This window comes from Prionailurus bengalensis, chromosome C1 (assembly GCF_016509475.1).
Source record: "Prionailurus bengalensis isolate Pbe53 chromosome C1, Fcat_Pben_1.1_paternal_pri, whole genome shotgun sequence".
NCBI lineage: Eukaryota > Metazoa > Chordata > Mammalia > Carnivora > Felidae > Prionailurus > Prionailurus bengalensis.
The window spans coordinates 77,636,421-77,662,885 of record NC_057345.1 but is presented as its reverse complement, the minus strand read 5'-3'; the positions used below and the strand labels follow the sequence as shown (position 1 = coordinate 77,662,885).

Sequence of the window (26,465 nt, the reverse complement as noted above, 5' to 3'; positions counted from 1 at the left end):
ACTATCTGTATCACTGTTATTGTGAGAATTAAATAAAGCAACATTTCTAAGACACTTAACAGTGTATAGCACAGAGCTTGTGCTTAATACCAACGTCTTTTCCTCTTGCCTTCTCTTCATTACATTTGAATCCTTAAAAAAATTGTGAATGTTATATTAGAAATAATGTGTGCTAGTGTCATTAAGTGCAACAGTGAAATGGAAAAACAAAAATTTGGTGGTTCTTAGACATAAATAAGAACCAAGCCCACCAACCTCCAAAATCTTCTAAAATACCCAGAATTCCTTTTCAGATTGTCAAGAAACTCTCTTAACTTCCTCTTCTCTTGATTTAACCTAGTTTTCTTTCTTTCATATCTCTATAAGACTATAAACAACTATTTCTTATTTTTATCTTTTTTGGCTTACTAGTAATATAGTAGAGATTTAAAAATTGTTACTCCCTGTGAATATTTTTCAGGCAAATTATGGGAATAGACTTATATTCTGACCCATGAATGTAATAATCACCATTTATGTTTTTTTCTGGTGGAAAGTGAGGTTTCCAAATTCCTGTTTTAAAATGAGCTTCAGTGTTACAGCTGATAAAATCGGGACTTCTTTGTGTGTGTGTGCACGCGCGCATGTAATTTGTACCCTTTTGGCAACCTCTTCCTGTTTCCCCCAGCTTCAACCTCTGGCAACCACTTTTCTACTCTGTTTCTGAGTTCCTTTCTTTTCTTTCTTCCTTCCTTCCTTCCTTCCTTCCTTCCTTCCTTCCTTCCTTTCTTTTAAGATTTCACATGGAAGTGACACTATGCAGTACTTGTCTTTCTTTTTTGGCTAATTTCACTTAGGACTATACCCTCTAGTTTCATCCATGTTGTCAAAAAAGGCAGAATTTCCTTCTTTTTTAAGGCTGAATAATATTCCTGTGTGTGTGTGTGTGTGTGTGTGTGTATGTCAAATGTTCTCTGTCCATTCATTTGTCTGAGACTCTTGTTTGGCTGTCTTGGTTATTGTGAATAATGTTGCAGTGAACATAGGAATACAGATATCTTTTTGAGATACTGATGTTTCCTTTGGATATAATTCAGATATAGAATTTCTGGATGATTTAGTAGTTCTATTTTTAATTTTTTGAGGAATCTTCATACTATTTTCCATAGTGGCCATACTAGTTTACTATTCTCACCAACAGTGTGAAAGGGCTCTCTTTTCTCTAGATCCTCTACATTTGTTGTCTCCTGTCATTTTGATACTAGCCATTCTAACAGGTGACATCTCATTATAGTTTTGATTTGTATTTATCCCTGATGTTTAATAATGTTCAGCACCTTTTCATGTATTGTTGGCCATTTGTGTCTTTTCTGGAAAAATGTCCTTTTAGGTCCTTTGCTCATTTTTAAATTGTTTTTTGATTTTTGTTTTGTTTTGCTGAGTTGTGAATTTAGGGATGTCTGAGTATCAAAGTTAGATATTCTTTACTTCTTGGGGCCCCCGGGTGGCTTAGTTGGTTAAGCATCTGACTCTTGATTTGGGCTCAGATCATGATCTCGCAGTTTGTAGGATTGAGCCCTCTGTTGGGCTCTTCACTGACAGTGCAGAGCCTGCTTGGGATTCTCTGTCTCCCTCTCTCTCTGCCCTTACCCCCCTTTCATAAATAAACAAACAAACAAACATTTAGATATTCTCTACTTCTTAAAGAGGATTTCAAACAATGATATTGTAAAACTGTTTTGATATCTGTACCCTCTGTTGGGCTCTTCACTGACAGTGCAGAGCCTGCTTGGGATTCTCTGTCTCCCTCTCTCTCTGCCCTTACCCCCCTTTCATAAATAAACAAACAAACAAACAAACATTTAGATATTCTCTACTTCTTAAAGAGGATTTCAAACAATGATATTGTAAAACTGTTTTGATATCTGTACCTTCACAATAATTAATAAACTAAGAGTTTTTATATTAGTGAATAACTTAATAATTTTATGATTTTTTAAAATAGGTTACAGAAGTGTGCATATTCCTTAAGAGATTCAAAACTGAGAGGTAGGTTTAGAGATTATTTTTGAACTGCATTTTCAGCTATAGATAAAAGGAATCAATTATTGATGCAATATTAACAGTGTATAACAGATTATATATTTCTGTTATAGATATCTTAATCTATGGTGTTGCTTATCATCATGCTGGTATGGAGCCGTCAGATAGAAAAGTAGTTGAAGGAGCTTTCACTGTTGGAGATCTACCAGTTCTTTGTAAGTAAAACAAATTCTTGTGGCTATTATAAGATATTTTGGAAAACTATTTATTAAGAGAAAAAAAAAAGAAAGAAAAAGCCTAATCATTCTGACTTATTTCTGCTTTTCTTCCAAGATTCTAAAATTATGTAACTACCCATGCATACACATGCTACAGTAAACTTTTTGGCAGTTTTAGTTATCATGTTACTGAACACAGTGCTACTTGAAAAATAAGAATTTAATAGTTTTTAGATGTGTCATTATTTTGCATTGTAGTGTTCTTTTCCTCTTTGTTCTTCATAAATTCCCTATGTATGAGTTTTTATTACATTTATAAGAATATATATTTTATAAGAAGATATCTACCTGAAGCAATAAAGTTATAAAGCTTGAAAATACTATTTCTTAATCCGATGCAGTTACTACCAGTACTTTAGCTATGGGAGTAAATTTGCCTGCTCACCTAGTAGTTATAAAATCTACAATGCATTATGCTGGAGGAATGTTTGAAGAATACAGTGAAACAGATATTCTACAGATGATTGGTAGAGCGGGTCGACCTCAAGTAAGTGACAATGTTTATTTTTGTAACTTGTTTTAAAACGAGGTAAAAAGCAAAAACTCTTTTTGTGTACTTTTTGTTAAACAGGAGATTAACATTTCCTATTTAGATTAAGTGTAAAAATAAATGTAATGGAAAATCTACTTTAATAGAAGTAAAACAAGTCTTACCAAAGGACACATACTGCTCTACTCCCTCTGAGTTTCCATTGGCTGATAGTTGGATTTATGAATGTGTGTATGCTGTTAATGCTTTTTTTGGTTTTGAGGGTTTTTGTTTTTTTTGTTGAATGGGGATGCTATTTGCATTTTAGATGGGACAGTGTTTCATTGTGTAGGACTGTCATAACTTGCAAAATGTGTAGTATCCCTGAGTCTTAGCACAAAATGCCAATAGTGGTCCCCAGGTATTGTGACAATTAAAAATTGGCCCATATATATTACAAAACATGTCCTACTCTAACAAATACTTATAGAAGTCATTCGTATGGGTAGTAAGGGAACATGTAGGAAAAATAATTTTTCAAAGAATGTCAAAATACTATGTTATCCAAATCCATGATTTTTATAGGATCAATTAGATTATATGTAAAATACACCAAATCTTATAACTTTTATCCAGTTGCCTAGGTTTGTTTTGATTTTACCATTGCCAAAAGTATATTACATTGAAACCAAGTGATAGTTTTGCATCTATACTCTTGGAAGGTTTTAAATTACATTTTCAGTGAACATTCAAATTCAGAAGTATTTTTAAGGCCCTTTTGACCTATTGTTTAAGACAGAGACTGTTTAATATAAAATGAAATTCATGAGTTATTGAAGAGGACTGGTACCAACATGTACTCTTTTTTACTACATTTCTCTCTGTCTGTGTGTGTGTGTGCTTTTTTCCAGTTTGACACTACAGCTACTGCAGTTATTATGACTCGGTTAAGTACAAAAGAGAAGTATATTCAGATGTTAGCTTGTAGTGACACTGTAGAAAGCAGGTAATACAGAAAATATTCTAAAAAGATGTTAATATAGCCTATATTTTTCCTTTTCACATATAAAAGGAAATTTGATTAGGAGATTTTCTAAGGCTATTTTCTTGAAATTTTTCAATAATCTAAGTGGAAAGTTTGTATCCTTTTAAAAAACTTAGTAGTAAAAAAAAAAAAAAAAGACAACATAATATTTTTATCCGGTAGTTTCTTAGCATGTGGTAGCATGTATCCTTGTTATACAAGGCCAAATTAGTAATAAGAGGAAGACTATAATTTTCACATCTCTTCACATCTTTAAAATTTGTTTAATAATAGATAGGCAATCTGGGACCTTTTAGTAAAGTATATAATTTTAATACTCTGGGAGAAAATTCACTCCCCACTGTTTTTTAAGTAATAATGTCTTCTAGAGGCATGTAGTAGAGAAAAATCTATAATTTTTTAACAGTTTAACTCATTTGTTAAAGTTTTCTCTTATATTTTGAAAATTAAGTTATCTTTCATGAATTTTTATATAGCAATGACTATATTCAATTATATTATTGAATTCAAAACATTATTGAAGTTTTAAAAAAGTAAGTGTTATGGCATTGAAATACATGTTACTAAGGCAAAGTTGTTTTTTTTTTTCCTGTTAGTTTACACAGACATCTTATTGAACATTTAAATGCAGAGATAGTGCTGCATACCATCACAGATGTGAATATTGCTTTGGAATGGATACGATCAACTTTGCTTTATATCAGAGCCTTGAAAAATCCATCTCATTATGGTTTGTTACTTTGATTTGAAAAAGTAGTAAATTTTTCAAGCCAGATGGTTCTATATTTATACTATTAGGCATAGTATTAGGTCACAGAATAGATTACAGACACTAGTAGGTAACAAAAGCAAAAAGTAATAACATTCAGAAATACATTTAGAGGCAAGAGTAGACAAATGTGAGAAATCTTTATCTTTTATGCTTCTAGTCTTTTAATAAGGTTAGAAATCAGCACCATTAAAAATAGATCTTTTAGAAAAAAAATTAACTCGAATAAAAATTTAAAATATGCCTAAAATTATTTTTAAAAAGTTAAAATAAAAAATTACTGAATTTTGTCTGAACTAATGTTCACATCAAAGTGTGTAGTACTGCTCTTGCTGCTGGAATTTGAATCCTGCTTCTAAAGCTAATATACATGTGGTTATATTGCTTCTAGAGGGTTCTTCATGTGGTACAGATTATAAAGTAAAAATACTTACAATTGCTGAATATCAAATTAAAACCTGACTTGCTGCAATACTATTCTAATGCACACACATTTGAAACTTTAAGATCGCCTACCTTTCCATTTATTTGTATCTTCTGTAATTTCTTTCCTCAACATGTTGTGGTTTTCAGAGTAGAGATCTTTAATTAAATGTATTCATAAGTAAAAAAAAACCCAAAAACAAACAAAAAACAAAAAAAACAAAAAAAATACAAAAAACTTTAAGATCTCCAAGGGAAAAAAGTACAGAATGCCTGGTCATGGTTATAAAATATGCAAAAGATAGTCAATTGATATTGAAAGGATTTCACAACAGTGGTTATCTTCTGTAGATAGTTAAGCCTTGCTTTAACTCAGTAAGCTATTTTTTTCCCAATTTAAGATTTAGATTACTCTTTTCTAGTTAACCAGGTATAAACTGAGCCTATAAAGTGAGTTAAATCCTCTCTATTTTATTTTATGAATTTTCATAACTTATATAGGTTTTGCATCTGGATTGAACAAAGATGGAATTGAAGCAAAATTACAAGGTTAGATGCATTTCCTTATAAAAAATTATATTTTACAAAGTTTAATGAAAAAGGTTGGTTAGAGTGAAAGAATACTTTTTGATAAATTATTTTTTAAAAGTATTTTTAATTTAAAATTTAATTTAAAGGGGCGCCTGGGTGGCGCAGTCGGTTAAGCGTCCGACTTCAGCCAGGTCACGATCTTGCAGTCTGTGAGTTCTAGCCCCGCGTCGGGCTCTGGGCTGATGGCTCAGAGCCTGGAGCCTGCTTCCGATTCTGTGTCTCCTTCTCTCTCTGCCCCTCCCCTGTTCATGCTCTGTCTCTCTCTGTCCCAAAAATAAATAAAAAACGTTGAAAAAATAAAATTTAATTTAAAATTATTTTTAAAAAGTAAACTTGTTTCCTCCAGAAAAAAAAAATGAACTATTTCTTTTTCACATGCAAATAAAGTTTAGCACATGTACTTTTTTTCTGAATTAGTTAATTAATTCTATCAGAATATCTTCCTTTGTAAAATATGTTAACTTGGTTTGTTTTTATTTTTACAATGATCCTTGACTTTGAAAATATTGACTGTAGATACACAACTCTTCATTTTTCTTTTCTAGTTTAATTTTAATTGAAAATATAAGCCTACCTTGACTATGGGCTTCTTATCCTAATCTGTGCTAATGGTATATTCCCATCAAACCCTAGCTTCATTCTAATTAATCACTCAATACTTCATGATCTCTCTTTTAAGATGTCAAAAGATAGTTGAGCATTTATTAAGATTAGAAATTGTTACCTTTTCATTGTATTGAGACTCTCAGTAGAAGAAAAAATGTTAGATTCACTAAAAATATTTAGCCATTTTGGGGGTACCTCACTGGCTCAGTCAGTAGAGCATACATCTCCTGATCTTAGAGTTGTGAGTTCAAGCCCCAGAGCTTCATGCTGGGTACAAAGACTACTTTAAGAAAAAAAAAGGATCAAGGAATAGATATTCGTCTACAGAGCAACAATACTAGTCTGGGCCCTCACCTGGTGTAGATCTAAAAATATTTAGCCAACTTTTATTTATTCTTTACTTGGATATACACATATGCATATTAAAATGCAGAGATAAGGATGAAGCAGTAAAACTGTATTGATTAAAGAATAAATATATTATTGAGGCGCCTGGGTGGCTGAGTCAGTTAAGTGTCCGACTTCGGCTCAGGTCATGATCTCAGAGTTCATGAGTTTGAGCCCCACATTGGGCTCTGTGCTGATAGCTCAGAGCCTGGAGCCTGCTTCAGATTCTGTGTTTCCCTCTCTCTGCCCCTCCCTCATTTGCCCTCTGTCTCTCTCTTTCTCAAAAAACAAAAACAAAAAACAAAAAAAACCAAAAAAACATTAAAAAATTAAAGAATAAATATATTGTTGAAACAAGGTGATAAGTAATAACGTATATTCATAATGCTGCTGTTGAGAAACGGATCTATAAAATAGTTGTATTGTCCTTTACTGGCCAATTTTGAATGGAGTTTTTTAAAACATATTTTGATCGTAAGGAACACAAGAAATCAGAGATAGTCCAAAAAATGTCTTGCTATATTTTGACAACTATAATTTAGTTAAGTTTAATTTAGTTTAATTAAGCCTTAATTTAACTTCGTTAAATTAGTAGAACCACAGTTTATATTTGCCTTATCTTTGGTCATTATAGGGTAGCTAAGTTTGCTTATAAAGAATAGCCAAGTTTATTATATAACTGAATATAATGTTTTGGTATCCTTGGAGATCTGCATTAAATCTCTTAGAAAGGATCCTTTGTTTTCCTAAGTTTGTTATGTTTTACTCAGTATGCCCCAATATTGTTAAATATTGCTAAATATTGTTATATTTGCTCAGTATGCTCCAATAGCTCCCTCATCACTCTTAGAATAAAATGCAGACTTTCCACCAGAGCCCACAAATCCTTCTTGATATCTCACTGCCTGTTTCTCTGATTTCATCTCTTGTCATTTGCCCCCTCCTTCATTCTGTCTCTAAATTGGATCTCTTGTTGTTCCTTAAACACACCAATACCTGAAATCTTATTATTGTTAAACTGTGTACTGATTGTTTCCTTCAGTAAAATGTAAGTTCTTTTGAGAAGGAACCTTGTCTTGTTCACGGCTTTAAACCTAAAGCTTAGAGTAGTGCTCTCAGAATGTAATGTAATAAGCATTCCTTTGATTAACTTACTGAAAGTTATTAGTGAAAAATAAGAAAATTAGCAAAGACCTCAAAGCCTTACTTAAACAAATACTTAAAACTATCAAGCTGCCTAAGCAATGTTGCTTAAACTGAAGTATTTCTCAAAGAATTTTGCCTTCCAAGGGCTGTGTTTTTGTGAGTGGCTACTCTCTTTAAGATTGAGTAGGATGTGATGTTTTCACTCCCTGCTCTGAACAATCTCCAGTCTTCTGAGCTTTATAGCATGGAACAATGAGAGCACTGTAAGCAGCAGGCTACTATAATTGCTCTGATCTTCATCAGTCAATGAGAGTGAACTTCCTGTTCAAAAGTTCCTTCCAGGTAGCAATAGTGGCATTTTAGAGATGCTGAAGTAAGTACTAAAAGCATCAGCTGAAATGTTCTTAAGTGGCGAACTCAGAAAAGTGGCAAACTCAAAAAAGTGGCAAACTCAGAGGAGGGAAAAGACTGGTGTTTTTTTGAACAATCTTTATAGATCTATTTGACTTTATGCTTCGTGTGTATACATGTTTGATAAAAGTTTTTAAAAAAAAAGGAAAAAAAAAAAGAAAACCATGCCATATTGGAAGTCAGATAGAAAGTGGTTGCAAAGACCTTGAGCAAGTAACCTAGCCTGTTTCTTTGTTTCTTAGCTTATATATCAAATAATATTAATACTTAACCTCTAACTAACAATACTTTTTACTAACAATACTTTTTAGCCTATTAGCTGGCTCTTTTATTTAATGAGTTTTTTCTTACCACTTAAGTAGAGACTATAGTTTTTCCCACAGCAAATATACAGAAACACAACTTTAGCATATTTGATTATCAATTCTATTTTGTGCTACTCCCTTATCTTACTAAAATAGAAAAATATGTTTCTTATTACTGAACAGAATTGTGTTTGAAGAATCTGAATGATTTATCATCTCTGGACTTGATTAGGATGGATGAAGATGTTAATTTCAAACCAACTGGTAATTTTTCCATCAGTTAGTAAATTTAACACTTGCTTAAAACTAAATTTTAAAATATCTTCTACTAAAATTTAGATGATGCTAAAATTAAATTGTGATCTCAGTTAAATATCTCATTAAATATCTCAATGATGATAACAGGGTATCATCATTGTTAGCATGATCTATTTATACTGTATGAGTCCTGTTTATAAAATTAATAGAGCTTCTTTTTGGCAGGCACAGACTTTGTCTTCGCTGATTCTGGTAACTTGAGTTGAAATACTCAAATCTTAGGGTCATTTCAAATCTCTTATAACTCTTGTAGATGCTCTTTTGCCAGTTCTTTGACTCACTTGCTTCATGGCTTCCTTTCTAAGTTAATTTTATCCCTTACCTAGGAAACTTTCATCCTTTCTAATAAGCCAGCAAGTATCAAGTCTTTTCTCAAACATTTCATTTTCTCTGGCAGGGAGAAACCTTTTATTAATTTATAAACATCTAGGATAAGAGGAGCATCTTTAAATGTATCCTACGGGTTAATGTACTAGTTCCCATGGTAACCATAGTCTCTATATCTCACACACTGCTCCCAGATGCTCCCTTTTATGAACCACTGCATCACCTACATTTTGGCTGAAAAAATCCATCAGAATCCTAATTGATAAAGTGACTTCTAAGCTGCCCTGGTTACTTCTCTATTCTTGATTCTTAGTTCTTTCTACTCTACCATGTCCTTGATGCCTATATGTCTGATGGGATGTCAAATTCTTCCCTTCTTCAGCAAAACCTGTAGCACATACATAAATGTTAGCCCTTTCCTTGAGAAGCAGTATGCCATTTTTCTCTTCCCAGCTGTTTTCTGTGTGTGTGTTCACAAGACTGAAATTCTTTGTAATGCTTTTAACAACCTGTAATTGAAACCAGTAGCTTTTTAAATGAATTTCATTTCATCATTTACTCACCCCCACTCTACCCATCTTGCTACCCCCAACCAACTCAAAGTTCTATTTCAAAACAATTTATTTTCAAACTTCAGTTTAATTACAATTTGCTTTATAATTTTAAGTGGTTCTCTGTTATTTTACAAATCAAATCCAAAATCTAAACTCCTTTAATAGTATTTCCAGGCTCTTCAGGCCTTCATAGTTTATTATTCATCATGGTTTGACAATAAAAGTAGGCAGTATTTATTTAATGTTAGGCACTCTGCTAAGTACTATATATGTATTACTGCATTTAATCTTCACAAAAAATCTATGACATACGTACTTCTGTTACCCCCACATTACATTAAGAAACTGGTAAAATAACTTGCACATGATCACCTAGTTAGCAAGTGGTGGAGCAGTGATTTGAAGCAGGTCAGTTTGACCTGAACGCATAGTCACTGTTAAGCCATATCTCTCATTACAGTGTTCTAAAGATAGTCTTTTTTATTTTTCTAAAGATAGTCTTTTTAACTTTACTCCTTTGATAAACAAGTCTTGATTTTTACTGAGGTCATGACAGCTTTATTTTCTTTCTGCCAAGGCATATTAGTTATTTTAAAATCCTGCTCAAGCCCCATTTTCTCTACCAAGCCATCCCACACTGACCATTCTCTTAGGTTTTAATTTCCTCTGAACTTAAGGTTGTATATATAAACATTATCATTAACTGGATTTTGTCCTCTAGTCTAGCTATTTTGCATGTAGCCATCTCCCTAGTCAACCTATAAATTCCAGACACTGTGTCTTTGAGATTTTTTGGTGTGTCTTTTTACCTGATGCTGTTATAGGTACAGAATACATGTTAAGGAATCTTTGTTAAACTGATGAAAAAGCAGGTTGCTTCAACTGATGGAGTCAATGTTCCTTTTTTCATCTTTTTCCACAGAGGCAGGAAGATTGATGGCTTGGTATTATATTACATTTGAGACAGTGAAGAAATTTTGTACCATCAGTGGAAAAGAGACTTTATTAGATCTGGTAAATTAGTTGTCACTAGAAAATAAATATGTAATGACATAGTATAAAATAATATTGGGGAAACAACTAATTTGCATATCTCTTGCAACTTAAGATTGAGCAGATAAGAAAGCATTTCTTTTTTTTTTTTTAACTTTTTAATGTTTATTTATTTTTTTGAGAGAGAGAGAGACAGACAGACAGACAGACAGACAGAGCCTGAATGGGGGAAAGGCAGAGAAAGAGGAGACACAGAATCCAAAGCAGGCTCCAGGTTCTGAGCTGTCAGCACAGAGCTGGATGTGGGGCTTGAACTTGGCGAAGTGTGAGATCATGACCTGAGCCGAAGTTGGATGCTTAACCAACTGAGCCACCCAGGTGCCCAAGAAAGCATTTCTAGTAGTGCTTATGTCTCCCAACCTTATATACCTTTGATCATTAGATATGGAATATTACTCTTTATAATGTATTTTCAATTGTATTTCTGTATCAGGGCTAAGAAAATTTACATACATACCCAAAGTATGGATGGAAACTGCCTTTCAATTTATGTGATAATGCCAATTACCTTGGTAGTGGCTACCAAGTATACTTTGTTGAGAAGGATCCAGGATGATATGGCATGATATATTAGGCCAGTCTGCTGTGAATGAGGGGCAAGTGTGCCATATACTTGTAATTCTTCCCTAAATCTTTTGCATAAGAATAACAATAATAGTAGAAATAGAATAGTATTGATGATAGATCAGAGAAAAGCAGTGATTGTGGAGAAAATGGGAGTGAAAACAAGGTTATACTGAGATATCAACAGGGGGGACAACTTTGCAGCTCCAGCAGTAAATAGTACCATAGTCATGTTGATACCTGACAACTGTATTGGTCCTTTCTCTCTTTACAGGGGACATGAATATGCAATAAGACATTTATTTTTATTCTCAAATTTAACCGTTATTTTTTTAAGTTTATTTATTTATTTAGAGAGAGAGAGAGAGTGCACAAGCAGGGAAGGGGCAGAGAGGGGGAGAGAAAAATCCCAAGCAAGCTCCGTACCATCAGCACAGAGCCAGATACAGGGATCGAACTCAAAAACCGTGAGATCACAACCTGAGCCAAAATCAAGAGTTGGGCTGCTTAATCGACTGAGCCACCCAGGTGCCCCAACCATTAATTTTTATTTAAAATATCTACGTTGATTACTGAGATAAGATTATTATATGAAAAAATGCACAAAATTGATGAAAAGTAGAATGCTTGTATTTTATGTAAATATTATTCTTAACTAAGAAGAAATCAAGAATAATATTAAATTTACTTAATATTTAATATTAAACTAATATTAAATTAACTCATCTTAATTTGAGCTCAGTAAGTGTGTAAGAGAATTAGAAGGGATGTGAGTTTCATGTTACAGATATGAGAAACCAAAGTACAAAGAGTGCTTTGCTCAGTCATCTGACAGAACTAGGCTCTATAACACAAATTTTTTAATATCTAAAGTACTCTTTTCATTACAAAATTAGTCTCAATCAGGATAATGTTTTGCAAACTACAGAAGGGTGAATAATAATATAATAGTAGTAGAAATGAAAGCTACATTTATTGAGTGCTTACTATGTGGTAGGCATGGGACTGAATATTTTAAATTTTATTTTGTTAATCTTTACAATTTTATTGGCATAGTCCCAGTGTGTAACATAACGTCTAGCATATAACAAGTGTTTGTAAACACTTGTTAATGAATGAATGAATGAGTGAATGAATCCTTTAAAAAGCAAAATATATAAAGTAAATCTTTAATTCTGTTATGCTAAATGACAAAGCTGTGATGTCCCAAGGCAGCATGAAAAATAAGTAAATACTGGGGTGCCTGGGTAGCTCAGTTGGCTAAGTGTCAGACTCTTGATTTCGGCTTAGTTCATAAATCTCACAGTCATGAGATTGAGCCCTACGTCAGGCTCTGTGCTGACAGTGTGGAGTCAGCTTGGAATTGTCTCTCCCTCTCTCTCTGCCCTGGCCCTGCTTGCTCTCTCTCAAAATAAATAAATAAACGTTTTAAAAATTAAAAAAAAAGGAAAAGAAGTAAATACATAGAAAGAGTATGAAAGGAAAGAAGTAAAGAATGGACATAAATGAATGAGCAAATGTGAAATTTTATAGGTCACAATGATAGCCAGCTGCAAGGAATTTGTAGATGTGCAGTTAAGGATAAATGAAAAGAAAACATTGAATACATTGAACAAAGATCCACATCGGGTAACTATCAGGTATGGAAATATGTTTTAAGTAACTTTTAAAAGGTTTTATTTAGTTAAAATAAGTAGTAATAAAAGTTTTGCCTTGTGTTTTTATTTACAGATTTCCAATGGAAGGAAGAATTAAAACAAGAGAAATGAAAGTAAATTGGTAAAGATGATTGTTAAATGTCTTAAAATACTATTGTTTGTGATTCATATTTCTGAAAGTTTTTTTTTTAGTTTTAAGCCTTTAAATTTGTTTTCTTTAATACAAAAAGAACATATTTACATAAAACAAGAATATATATCAGAATATAGATGTGAAATTAATGTCCAAAATCTCTTAGACTTCAGTTAAAATAGATAATTTGTGATTTTTTTAAATCAACAAACGTTTTTTTGAGAGTGTGTTCTGCTGAAGCAAGGTAAATGACAGAAAAGAAGCTAAGTTTTTCATCATCAGGAGCTTTCAGGTTGGCTGGAATGAGATTCATGTATATAAAGATAACAGTATAGAAACACATGTAATAAATGTGTATTGAATGTTAGTGGCATTCTGGGAGAGACAAAGAAGGGGACTTTTAGACATTGGAAAGAGAAAGTCAGCAATGACTTGTGACAATAATGATATGAGGTATAGAATCATCTAGTGTCACAGAGATTAAGGCAGAGAGGTATTTAAGAAGAGATAACTTCAATAAATGATATCAAAAACTATGAGATAATAGTTTGTAAAAGGAAATCATGAAATTTCTTTCCCTCAGCCTTATTCAGGCTCAACTAGGATGCATTCCCATACAAGACTTTGCTTTGACCCAAGATACCTCGAAGATTTTCAGAAATGGCTCACGAATTACAAGATGTATGTTACAGGATTAATGGATTTTTCAGTATTTTTTCCAGTAAACTAGTATACTAGATTTAACATCAGAAAATTTTTTTTAGGGTTGTCAGATTTTGTGGCTGTTCAAGAAAAGAAGTTTGCTGTACTGTTGAACAGTTTGATTTTAGCTAAATGTTTTAGATGTAAACTTTGGGAAAACTCTCTGCATGTATCAAAACAGCTGGAAAAAATTGGTAGGTACCAAATACAGGCAGGCAATTTGTCAATGTCTGCAGTTTATTTTATTTTTTATTGTTAGGAAAATTATTCTGTGGTGTTTATAGACTTTAAGAAAAAATGTGTTTGTAGGCCTAAATAAGTACTGTATTTCTCTTGAAAATCTGATTTTTGTTTCCTCCTTGAAGGATTCTATTTGAAATCAATTGGGAAACCCAATAAAAGTGAATGCTCTTATTTTTAAATTTGTTCTCAAACCAAGAGTGAAATTTTGTTTTAGTGATTGGGTAACTCTGTGTTGCTCTCTCTTCCACTTTTATGATTATTTTGGTTTGATCTCAATGATAAGTTACAGAGCTAGCAATCCTGGCTATTCCTAATACATTACAGAAAATTATGCCATCTAATTATATCTTAACTTTTCCTCTTTTTTTCAGTAACAGCACAATATTTGTACTTATCTTCATAGAGACTCTGCAGACAAAAGATTGTGCCTAATTATTTCCTATCTATTGAGATCTAACTTGGGTATGAACTGAAAAAACTATGGAGTATGTCAATTACAAAGATTAGGGTATAACTAAAGTCCTCTAGAGTTTTCTAGCTTGGTGCCTTTGACTTTGTGACCCTTACCCTTTCCTAGATACCTAGAACTCTAAGAAGAGAGTTGTTATATTCCATGACTGACAGCTTTGTTAGCTTTATAATTTTACATGCATCTTGGGGACATTAAAAATTATATAATGGGTTATTAGGGATTGTCTCATTATTCCTTAGAACAAAGTTCTCCAGCTATTTTGTGAGGAAGTCCTTTTTTATTTCCTTGAGGTTTGAAATCAGTGGGATGGCAGAGGACTAATTAGTCCTCTGGGAGGGAAATAGAAACTGGGGGGAAATAGGGATTGGCTGGTGAAAGTAAGGTCAAATTAGAGGAAAGGTTCCTGACATTAAGGTTCACCTTTCTGTGGAGGTCCTGGCAAACCAAATGCTGCTCCCATCTCACAAAGATGAGTTCTAAATTGAGAAGGAGGTTCCATACAACATTAGGAAATGGCAACTTATAGAAAAATTTTGAAATTAGATTAAATGGTTACTAATAAAATTACTAATGAAAAAGCCAGCCTGTCTGACTTTCTAGAATATTGTCAATCAGGGATCATTTGCATTCTTTCCCTTCCAAATTGTCAAACACTAATGTATTTTTCATACTTACTTAGTACAGCTGAAGAGAAGGAAGCAAAAATCGCCCAGCAAAACTCATATAATAGAAAAGTGAGGGAATCCAAACAAAAAAGCAAATCTAAGTTCTTATTGAGTATCAGGGGGAAAAAATGAATGCATATTGATTTTCAACAATGTTTATAAAAAATTAAAATTCAGGAAAAGTTTTAAAGGAAAATGAACATGAAGGAATTATTAATACTAGGAGTGGTATCTTAAGAATGAATAAGAGAAATTCCCAAGGATAGTTAAGGATCTGGAAAAAGAATAGTGTAATATTCCCACCAGTAATGTATGTGCCTTAGACAACATGGTAATATTTTGGAACTTTGTACTTCTGACAGTATCTCCTATTTGGGGGTTTGGTTAAATTCATTTATGAGTGTAAGAATTTTAAATTCCAGTTTCTTAAAGCATAAAGAAACAGGGAAGATACAAATATGGAAATGAACTTGATGTACTTGAAGAACAAAATTAAAACCAATGTGACTAGAGAGTTAGTCAGCAAGAGAATGGTAGGAAATTAACTAGAGGGATAGGTAGACTGTGGTCAAGTCAGATAGGTAAGGGATTTTGGCCATGGTAGGAAATTTTCACTTTATTCTAAATGTAATGAAATTTTAGACAGAAGAATAAAGTTATCTGATTTCAGTACAGAAACAGAGAACTCTTTCTAAGATACAAATGTTCAGATGGGGCAGCTGGGTGGCTCAGTCGGTTAAGCATCCCAACTTCGGCTCAGGTCATGATCTCACAGTTGGTGAGTTAGAACCCCACATCGGACTCTGCTGTCAGCACAGAGCCCACTTTGGATCCTCTGTGTCCCTCTGCTCCTTCCTTATTCTCTCTCTCCCTCTCTCTCTCCCTCTCTCTCTCTCTCTCAAAAATAAACATTAAAAAAAATGCTCAGAGAATGATAGCTTTATGAAGCAATATTCCCATCCATGAATCATGTTTTTTTCAAACATGAGTATAACAATAGGAATCTCTTGGTACTTGCTCTGTGGATGACATATGATAAAAATAAGGGTTGAGTCATCATGTGGACTAGAGTTCCTTTTCTATAAAATGAATACATGTTTTATTTTAGTTTGAAAAAATAAATATGAACAATTGAATAAATGTCACAGCCCAATTAATCCAACTGAAAACTTAAAAAAAAAACTTTAAAAATTAGTTCTTATTCTAGATCTTTTAAAATATTTTTTTTACTATTGTTGAAAACTTAAGTATAGATTTAGTTTAAAATGGATTGTTTAAAAACTGCTGTTTGATTAATTTTCCACAGGTATAACATTGTCAAATGCAATGGTAAATGCAGGTTTGACCTCCTTTAAAAAAATAGAAGAAACAGATGCAAGGGAGCTTGAACTGGTATTTAATATTCACTTATTACTAATGTTATGTGAATTTTATCTAAATTTTAAAGCCTACCTTTTATTTATTTTTATGTTATATTATTTTTTTTAATTTACATCCAAATTAGTTAGCATATAGTGCAACAATGATTTCAGGAGTAGATTCCTTAGTGCCTCTTACCCATTAGCCCATTCCCCCCCACACCCCCTCCAGTAACTCTCTGTTTGTTCTCCATATTTATGAGTCTCTTATGTTTTGTCCCCCTCCCTGTTTTATATTATTTTTGTTTCCCTTATGTTCATCTGTTTTGTCTCTTGAAGTCCTCATATGAGTGAAGTCATATGATATTTGTCTTTCTCTGACTAATTTCACTTAGCATAATACCCTCCAGTTCCATCCATGTAGTTGCAAATGGCAAGATTTCATTCTTTTTGATTGCCAAGTAATACTCCATTGTATATATATACTACATCTTTATTCATTCATCCATCGATGGACATTTGGGCTCTTTCCATACTTTGGCTATTGTTGATAGTGCTGCTGTAAACATTGGGGTGCATGTGTCCCCTTGAAACAGCACACCTGTATCCCTTGGATAAATACCTAGTAGTGCAGTTACTGGGTCGTAGGGCAGTTCTATTTTTAGTTTTTTGAGGAACCTGCATACTGTTTTCCAGAGTGGCTGCACCAGCTTTCATTCCCATAAAGCCTACCTTTTATATCTTTATTTCTTCTAACCTTTTATATCTTTATTTCTTCTAAAAAATACTTTCTTGTGGTCATAAGTTATTTAAAGTTTTGGATAATAAGCATTATTAAAACTATTGACTATTTTACTAAAAGAACTTCTGGTGTTGTGGTAAGAATATAATGACATAAATGTTTTTAGATTTTAAATAGACACCCTCCTTTTGGAACGCAAATAAAAGAAACAGTGATGTATCTACCAAAATATGAACTTGAAGTGGAACAGGTAAATATTTTGGTTTTGTTTGTTTGTTTTTGTTGTTTTTTAGGTACTTTCATTGTCTTTTCAGGAATAAATCTATCTCTAGCTGACTTGGAACTGAATATGAGCAGTAAGGTTATTTTTAACTTTTTATTCCTATCTTTTTTTTTTTTTTAAGATTGCAAGATATAATGATACCATGGCAGAAATATTAGTGACCATTATATTAAGAAACTTTAAACAGCTACAAACTAAAAGAACAGCACCAGATTCTCACTATGTTACCTTAATCATAGGTGATGCAGATAATCAACTGGTTTTCAAGCACAAAATTATGTAAGTGTATAATTTCTATTTGATTTTATTTTTAAGTGTATACTATTAAAAGAAAAATTCTGAGAAAGAGTAATAAAATCACTGGCAGATCAATTAAATTACATTTTCCTTACACTGTAGTAGGGTTGTTTCTCCACTTGTCCTTTAAAGAAGTTATTAACTCTGGGTTCGTTGTTAGTACTCAAATGAATAAAGTGTGAAAGCTATCACCATGGTTTGAAACAAGCGAATAAATGACCATTAGGGGTGGCTATAGTCCATTGTTGCTGAACTTTCTTACTTTGTTGCTTTTCTCCATTCATGACTTTACTACTCTGATTATCTTTCTCCTACTCCTTTAAGATACATCTTCTATTTCCAAATTAAAATGTAACAACCTACTGTAGCTCCACTGTAGGATCCAGGCAACCAGATCAAATATGTAAAGGAGGTACCTTCATGCTAGTTATCTAGCATGCCATTCTGTAATTCTTACATCAGCCTTTTTTCTAATACTGTTATTTTCTCCCAGGATGTCATAAGCAAACTCTAAGGATATCAGTTATAGCTGATATAGCTATATATAGCTGATATAGCTAATAGTTTTTGAGCACTTAGTAGGTTAAGGTATTGAATTATTTAATCTTTGTATAGGTAGGTGCTATCATTATCTACATTTAATAGAGAAGGAAATTGAGACTAAGAGAGTTTAATTAATTTGTCCAAGGGCATATAGATAGTTTATAGCAAAGTCTAGATTTGAGCCTAAGCATTCTGAGTCCAGAGGCTATGTTCCTAATTATATTGATTTACTTATAAGTTCAGGAATGGCATTGACTCTGAAATGGGAAACTCCTCATTGTTGCCAGAGTACTGGAGGATACCATCCTGAAATGTTCTATGCAAGATTCCTATAGGAATTACAGTGTCTGATAGGATATCCCTTTCACTGTTAACTACTCTCCTGCAACTAGCCATGACACATTTGTAGAGAATATGTCATTATACAAATCTTTGTTCTCTGTGAAAATTAAATCTGATTATAGTCTTGACTATTTAAGGCTAAAATAAGTTCAGTCACAATATTGGTTGCTGGTTTGTGATGTTACTGGATATGAGCTATTTTATATTAATTTTAAAGATACTAAAGTTCTCACAAATTTGTGTAACCTGTGTATAGCCATTTAAAAGTGGTAGTGATTTAGGGGCAAGCTCTTGTGTGGTTGACAGCAACTATGTGTTCAGGTGGGCCTGAAATGAGGCAATGCAGTTTGGAATCAGCTGTTTGGTCAATGGTTGTGGTATCTCCACTGACACCCCATTTCTCCCCTCAGAATTTGTAGCAAGTGATTTTCAGTATTGACTTTAGTTTACTATGAGATAGGACTTATCTAAGGGTCAATAATATTATTTCATTTAGTATTTGGATCACTATTTAAATGATAACTTATTCTTTTTCAGGGATTCTGTTTTGCTAAGAGCTGGAAATTGGACTAAAAAGATTGATGTGAGGAGAGCTTTTAAATCTGAAGATCTTAGCATAAATCTAATTAGTTCTGAATATGGTAGGTTCATCGAAGTAATGAACACATGAATGTAAAGCATGTGATAGCATTTAAAAGTTATTTCTTTCATGCTGAAACAGAAAAACAATTTAAATGATATTGTGTAAAAATAATTCATTTAAATACTATGAATAATTTTAAGGGAAGTTTCATGTATTTAGAGATATAAAAGGTAGCATGGACTAAGATAACAAAATTAAAATTTTATTTGTTCATTTATAGGTATTTTAATTTCCAAGATAAATTTTGAACTTGTAGGAACTTTGATTTTTATTTTTATGATGATAGATGTATAAATTTCATTATATTTTTAATGCCTTTTTTAAAACATTTTTACTTCCTGGGCTTGTTGGCTCTTTCATTTCAAAAGGTATAGAAATGGGTGATGAGTATTAAGGAGGGCACTTGTTCTGATGAGCACTGTGGGTCATATGTAAGTGTGTAAATTCTACACCTGAAACTAATATTACACTGTATGTTACCTAACTAGAATTTAAATACAAACTTGAAACCAACTCACCAACAAATAACAACAAATAGATGGTCTCATGGCTAGATTTATACAACTTAAATTAGCACTTGTATACTTTTTTCCTTTTTCCAGTTGGACTTGATATACAGCAGAAATTTACAGTCTTTTACTTAGGACCTAAGAGGTTTGGAAATCAAATAATTATGCAAAAAAAATCAGAAACAGAGATTTCCCATTCGAAACATTCAAATAGATCTACTATAACAGGATCCAATAAAGGTAAATAGCTATATTTATTCTTGTTTTGCCTTAAAGCAAAGTTATGGCTAGGGAGGAGTATCAGTGTTACAGTTCTGTTCCATTCAGATGTGGATACTCTGGAATTAGATGCTTAAGCTTCATAATAATTGAGTTAATAATATATAGCAGGAATTCTTTCTTATAATTAATATTTGTCATATTGGAGTGATATATGTAGCACAAATTATTTGGCTAGTTTTTTGATATACAGTGCCTCTTTTTTATACCCACTATATTGTTACGGCCATTGTTGGGGGAGAGCAAGTGATTTACAAAACTGTAGATTTGATGAGGTAAACCAGATGACAGTAAACTTAAAAATTTTTATTATGGAACATTTCAACTATGCACAAAAGCAAACAGACACGTATAATGAACCTTTATATGCTCATCACCCACCTTAAACAATGATCAACTCATGGCTTATATTGTCTATACCTCTCTTTAGTTTTCCCCTTCTATAGTTTGAAGAAAATCAGGTATCCTATCATATCCTCTGTAAATGTCTTAGTATATATTTGTAAATGGTAAGGATTTAAGAACAATTATCTCATAAGTGCAGCTTTATCATCTTAATACTATCTAGATATACCAGATTGGCTCCTGAATCCTTTTGGTCTGTCCCTAGTACTTTTGAGAGCTTCCTTAATGTATGGGATGCTATGATATTCCAGGCTTATCATGTGTATTTCTAGCCCCAAATCTGTAATAAGCCTTTTCTCCAAGGATCCTTGGTTTCTTTTAGTGATAAATATGTTTCCAAGATCACAGTCTGTGGGCTAGAGGAGCTCATTGCTATTATGTGATCTTTATCTCTTGGCTTTTTTTTTTCATGCACAGAATTAGGAAATATGTGATTTTTGTTTGTGTTTAGAGATAAAATACATAAGTAACCCATGCTTAAATGTCTAAGTCAAATTCAGGGCTATAGGGTTTATCCTTAAATGCAATTATTAGTATATCCTTCTTGTCATGCTGAGAAATTTGTTTCTCAGTGACTCCAGAAATGATGGAATGTCACTCATTTTCTTTATTCCACATTATACACACAACAAATAGTCTCAGAATAACAAACCAAACTCCATTCTTAATATAATTGTTAAAAATAGCTTAAGATTTTTGTGGAGATATTTTTGTTCTTAGAATATAACTCACTAGGCATGTATAATCAAATTACTGTGTTTTAAGTTACTTGGAATAGATCTGTATGTGGCTGTGCCACTAACTGGATACATTTTGTTTTGATTTTATTTATTAAAAAAATTTTTTAATGTTAATTTTTTTGAGAGAGGGAGAAAGTGTGCTCAAGCAGGTTAGGGGCAGAGAGAGGGGGACACAGGATCCAAAGCAGGCTCTGTGCTGACGGCAGTGAGCCTGATGTGGGGCTTGAACCAGGGAACTGTGAGATCATGACCTGAGCCAAAGTTGGATGCTTAACCAACTGAGCCACCGAGGTGCCCTTGTTTTATTTTATATTATATTTTATTTTATGTTTTTAGAATAACTTTTAGGAATTTTCTTTTATAGTAATGTAAAGCATTTACATGGTTCTATAGTTAAATCTATAAAGCAAAAACTGAATGTTGTTAACTTGAGGCATCCAGTTCACTGCTTTGGCACAGTAAGGGGAGCAATTAATAGGTACTGGGAACGTGAGAGCAATGGCTCCTACCAAAGTAACCTAAACAACTATGCTTTCTGAATAGTATTGGTAGTTATGATAAATAGTAACTGCAGAGGGGGCACCTGGGTGGTTTAGTTGGTTAGGTTTCTGACTTCGGCTCCGGTCATGATCTCATAGTTCATGGGTTCTAGCCCCACACACTGGGCTCTGTGCTGACAACTCAGAGCCTGGAGCCTGCTTCAGATTCTGTGTCTCCCGCTGTCTCTGCTCCTCTGCTGCTCACACTCTGTCTCTCAAAACTGAATAAACGTTAAAAAAATTATTTAAAAAAAAAGCAGAAGTGAATGAAATATAGAATGCAAATGTGCAGCAGAAAAATCAACAAAGCTAAGATTTGGTTCTTTGAAAAGAATAAATTTAAGAAGCCCTTATCAAGACTGATAAAGAAATAAATATAAATTAACAATATTAGGAATGAAAAGGGGGATACCATTACAGACATCAAAAAGTTAAAGATATTATGAATAAATTTATACCAATAAGTCTGACATAATTTGGGTGAAAATGAATAAATCCTTGTGAAGCAAAACTTGCCCCTCACAGAAAAAATAGAAAATTTGAGTAGTCTGATACTTGTAATGAAATTTAAGCAATTGAAAATCTTTCGACAAAGAAATCCTAAGGGTCAGATGATTTCACTGGTAAATTTCTGCAAACATTTAGGAAAAAATATCAAACTTACCCAAACTTATTCAGAGAATAGAAAAGAAAGAATATTTTCTAATGTTTTAATTTTTTAAAGCAAGTCCAACATGATCTTTATTTCAAAACCTGACAAGGACATTAAAAAAAAGGGGGAAATTATTCACCAATCTTTCTCATGGATGTACATCCAAAAGTTCTTAACAAAATATTAGCAAGTTGAATCCAACCATATATTTTAAAAGCATAATATAGCACTATTAAGTATGGCTTATTCCATGTATGCAAGAGTATCTTAGCATTCAAAGATGGATCAGTGTATTTCACTACATTAACTGGCAAAAAACAAAACAGAACAAAACAAAAAACCCCCAACCAACCATGTGGTCTTCTTGACAGAGATCAGAAAAGTTTGACAAAAATTCAGTGCTCATTTTTATTAAAAAATATATACATGTAACAAATGTCATACACAGTAGTGAAATAGTTTAAAATGTTTCCTATTTAGATGGAGAATGATACAAGAGTGTTCTCTATTACAATTTCCATTTAACGTTGTGCTAGAAGTTCTGCTCAGTACGGTTATATAATAAAAAAATAAAAGTGGCAAGGATTGGGAAGAACTAAATAAGCTGTCATTACTTGAAAGCAACATGATTATGTATCTAGAAAATCCAAAAGACTAGAGACACACTGTTAGAATTAACATGGAAGTTTAGAAATACACTGGATACAGAGTCAATATTAAACAAACCTGTGCAATAGCATTAAAAAGAATAAATTATTTAAGAATACATTTAATAAAATTAGTGTAAGATATGAACAGAAACTACAAAACACCATTGAGAGAAGTTAAAAAAGACCTAAATATATGGAAAGGTATCCCATGTTCATGGATTGGAAGTCTTAATATTGTTAAGATGGCAACATTTTCCAATTCACAGATTCAGTGCCATCTCTGTCAAAATCCCAGCTATGCTTTTGGAAGAAATTCATAAGCTGGTTTTAAAATTCATATGGGAATGTAAGGGTCCAAATTAGCCAATCAGTCTTGAAAAAAAAAAAGAGGACTCATAATTCCTGGTTTCAAAGTTTATTTATGTGTTTTGAGAGAGAAAGCAAGAGAGCACAACCACAGAATGGGCAGAGAGAGAGGGAGAGAGAGAATCCCAAGCAGGCTCCACACTGTCGGGACAGAGCCCAACATGGGCTTGAACCCATGAACCATGAGATCATAATGAGCTGAAATCGAGAGTCAGATGCTTAACAGACTAAGCCACCCACACACATTCTTTGTTTTTTAAAGTTTATTTTGAGAGAGAAAGCAATGGAGCAAAAGCAGCAGAGGGGCAGAGAAAGAGGAAGAGAGAGAATCGCAAACAGTCTCCACACTGTCAGCACAGAGCCCACATAATTCCTGATTTCAAAACTTATTACAATGCTATGGTAATCAAGACAATGTGGGACTGGCATAATAATGGACACAGATTAATGAAATATAATTAAGAGTACAGAAATAAACCCATACATTGGTGGTCAACTGATTTTGGACAAAGATGTCAAACCATTCAAGGGGGAAAGAATAGGCTTTCAACAAATAGGGCTAGGCAACTTGATATTCAGTTGCATTAATTATACAATAATTACTTTATATCATTTACAGTATTACTTCATACCATAAATACTTCATACCATATATAAAAATTAACTCAAAATGGGTGAAAGACCTGAAAGTAAGAGTTAAAATTATGAAAGTCGTAGAAGAAAACATAGGTTTGTATCTTCATGACCTTGGATTAGGCAGTGGTTTCTTAGATATGATACATGAAGCTCAAGCCGCTAAAAAGATGAATTGGACTTTATCAAGATTAAAAACATTTTTGCTTCAAATAATACTATCAAAAAAGTAGAAAGACAATCTAAAGAATGGGAGAAAAATATTTGCAAATTATATCTGATTGCAAATTATGTATAGACTAGTATATATACAGAAGTCTTATAACTCAACAATAAAAAAGCAAATAACCAAATTCAAACAGGTCAAAAGATGTGAATAGGTATTTGTGCAAGGAAGAGCTACAAATGGCCAACACACATGAAAAATTGCTCAACATCATTAGTCAATATGGAAATGCAAATCACAACCACAGTGTGATACTACTTCCCACCTACTTTAGTCAAAAAGGTGGACAATTAAAAAAAAAAAAGGCAGACAAAAATAAGTGTTGATGAGGATGTAGAGATATTGAAACCCTCATAACACTGTGAGTGGGAATGTAAACTTGTGCAGCTGCTTTGGAAGACAGTTTGCCAGTTCCTCCAGAAGTTAAACATAGAATTACCATGTGACCCAGCAATTCCTTTTCTGGGTTTATAATTCCGAAAGAATTGAGAACATACAAAAACTAGTACGTGAATGTTATAGCAACATTATTCATAATAGCCAAAAAGTAGAAACAACTGAATGTTCATCAACTGATGAATGGATAAGTAAATTGTATTAGAACTATATAAGGGGATATTCAGCCATAAAAAAGAATAAACTACTGATGCAAGGATGAATGCTAAAACACTATGCCAATGAGAGAAGCCATTCAAAAAATATCAGATAGTGTTAGATTCCATTTATATGAAAAGTCTAGAATAAATAAATCTATAAAGATAGGAAGCAGATTAGTAGTTGCAGAGGGTGGGGTAGGAAGAAATAAGGAGTAACTACTAATAGGTATGTGATTTTTTTTTTTAAGTGATAATGTTCTGGACTTAGATACTGATAATGGTATACAACCTTGAGAATATACTAAAAACCTACTGAATTGTACACCTTAAAAGGGTGGATTTATAGTATGAATTATATTTCAACTAAAAATTTTGAAAAATAATTACCACATACCAGCAAACAAAAAAGAGATAGAAATCATAATTTTAAAAATACCATTTATAGCATCAGAAATCAGTTTAAGAAAGACAATTTAGAATTAGAGCTGCACAAAGATAGTATAAAGTCAGAGCTGTCAGTTGGCCATCCTTTACCACATGCAGGATTACAGACAGCTGGACTATGGAAGAGAAGACTAAAGTAGAGATACAGAGAGGTGCAAAGGCAAAAATGCCAGAGCTAGGTTTCTGATGACTTTCAGTTTCTTGGTTTCAGTCCCTTCTGATGCCTAGCTGAATTGCTGCTTTGGATTCTGTGACGTATCTATGTTCATGTAACACATTTCCCCCACTCACCAGCTGTTTTTCTTTAAAATAGCTTGAATTGTTTGTTACTTACAATGTAGTGAGAAGTTGGAATGTTTACTATACTTCCTGCTAGCTTGAGCCTTTTAAAAAATTTTTTTATTTATTTTTGAGAGAGAGAGACAGAGCGTGAGCAGGGGAGGAGCAGAGAGAGAAGGAGACACAGAATCCAAAGCAGGCTCCAGGCTCTGAGCTGTCAACATAGAGCCCAACTCGGGGCTCAGACTCACAAACTGTGAGATCATGACCTGACCTGAAGTCGGATGCTTAACCGACTGAGCCACCCAGGTTCCCCAAGCATGAGCCTTTTATGAGGACAAAAGTTCCCAACATATTTAGAACAATCCTGTGGAAAACAGATAAAAGATGCTTCCTATCATACAAATAATGTTTTATTACACACACTCACTTACACATGCACCCTTCACATACACATACACATAACCATCCCAAATCTTATGAACATTCCAATTATAGTAAACCCTTGATTTGTGCACATAATTCTTTCTGGAAACATGCTTGTAATCCCAAGCACTTGTATATCAAAGCAAAGTTCCCCATAAGAAATAATGGAAACTCAGATGATTCATTCCACCACCCAAAAATAGTCATATAAAAATGATTACAATGCTATAATATAATACAAAATAATAAAGAAAATACAAAATATAAAGAAAAATAAACAACCTGCACTTAACCTCTGAAAACCTTCATGGCTGGTGTGAGGGAGATGAGAGAGGAAGTTTTTTGTGTAGGATGACTTTCACTGTCACTAAT

At 33.0% G+C, this 26,465-nt stretch overlaps 1 protein-coding gene across 4 annotated transcripts in view; it reads left to right on the top strand.

The window, feature by feature from the left end:
- HFM1 (helicase for meiosis 1) overlaps positions 1–26,465 on the top strand; it is an 89,430-nt gene that overhangs the window by 29,671 nt on the left and 33,294 nt on the right. For all 4 annotated transcript variants that reach the window (XM_043575549.1, XM_043575546.1, XM_043575545.1 and 1 more), the window contains 17 exons: positions 1,985–2,028; positions 2,136–2,237; positions 2,642–2,787; positions 3,681–3,775; positions 4,411–4,544; positions 5,508–5,555; positions 8,636–8,716; positions 10,574–10,665; positions 12,802–12,908; positions 13,000–13,047; positions 13,643–13,740; positions 13,824–13,955; positions 16,448–16,533; positions 17,408–17,491; positions 17,646–17,803; positions 19,244–19,347; positions 19,952–20,098. In XM_043575549.1, coding sequence (XP_043431484.1) covers positions 1,985–2,028; positions 2,136–2,237; positions 2,642–2,787; positions 3,681–3,775; positions 4,411–4,544; positions 5,508–5,555; positions 8,636–8,716; positions 10,574–10,665; positions 12,802–12,908; positions 13,000–13,047; positions 13,643–13,740; positions 13,824–13,955; positions 16,448–16,533; positions 17,408–17,491; positions 17,646–17,803; positions 19,244–19,347; positions 19,952–20,098 — 1,706 coding nt within the window. The remainder of the gene's footprint in view (positions 1–1,984; positions 2,029–2,135; positions 2,238–2,641; positions 2,788–3,680; positions 3,776–4,410; positions 4,545–5,507; positions 5,556–8,635; positions 8,717–10,573; positions 10,666–12,801; positions 12,909–12,999; positions 13,048–13,642; positions 13,741–13,823; positions 13,956–16,447; positions 16,534–17,407; positions 17,492–17,645; positions 17,804–19,243; positions 19,348–19,951; positions 20,099–26,465) is intronic.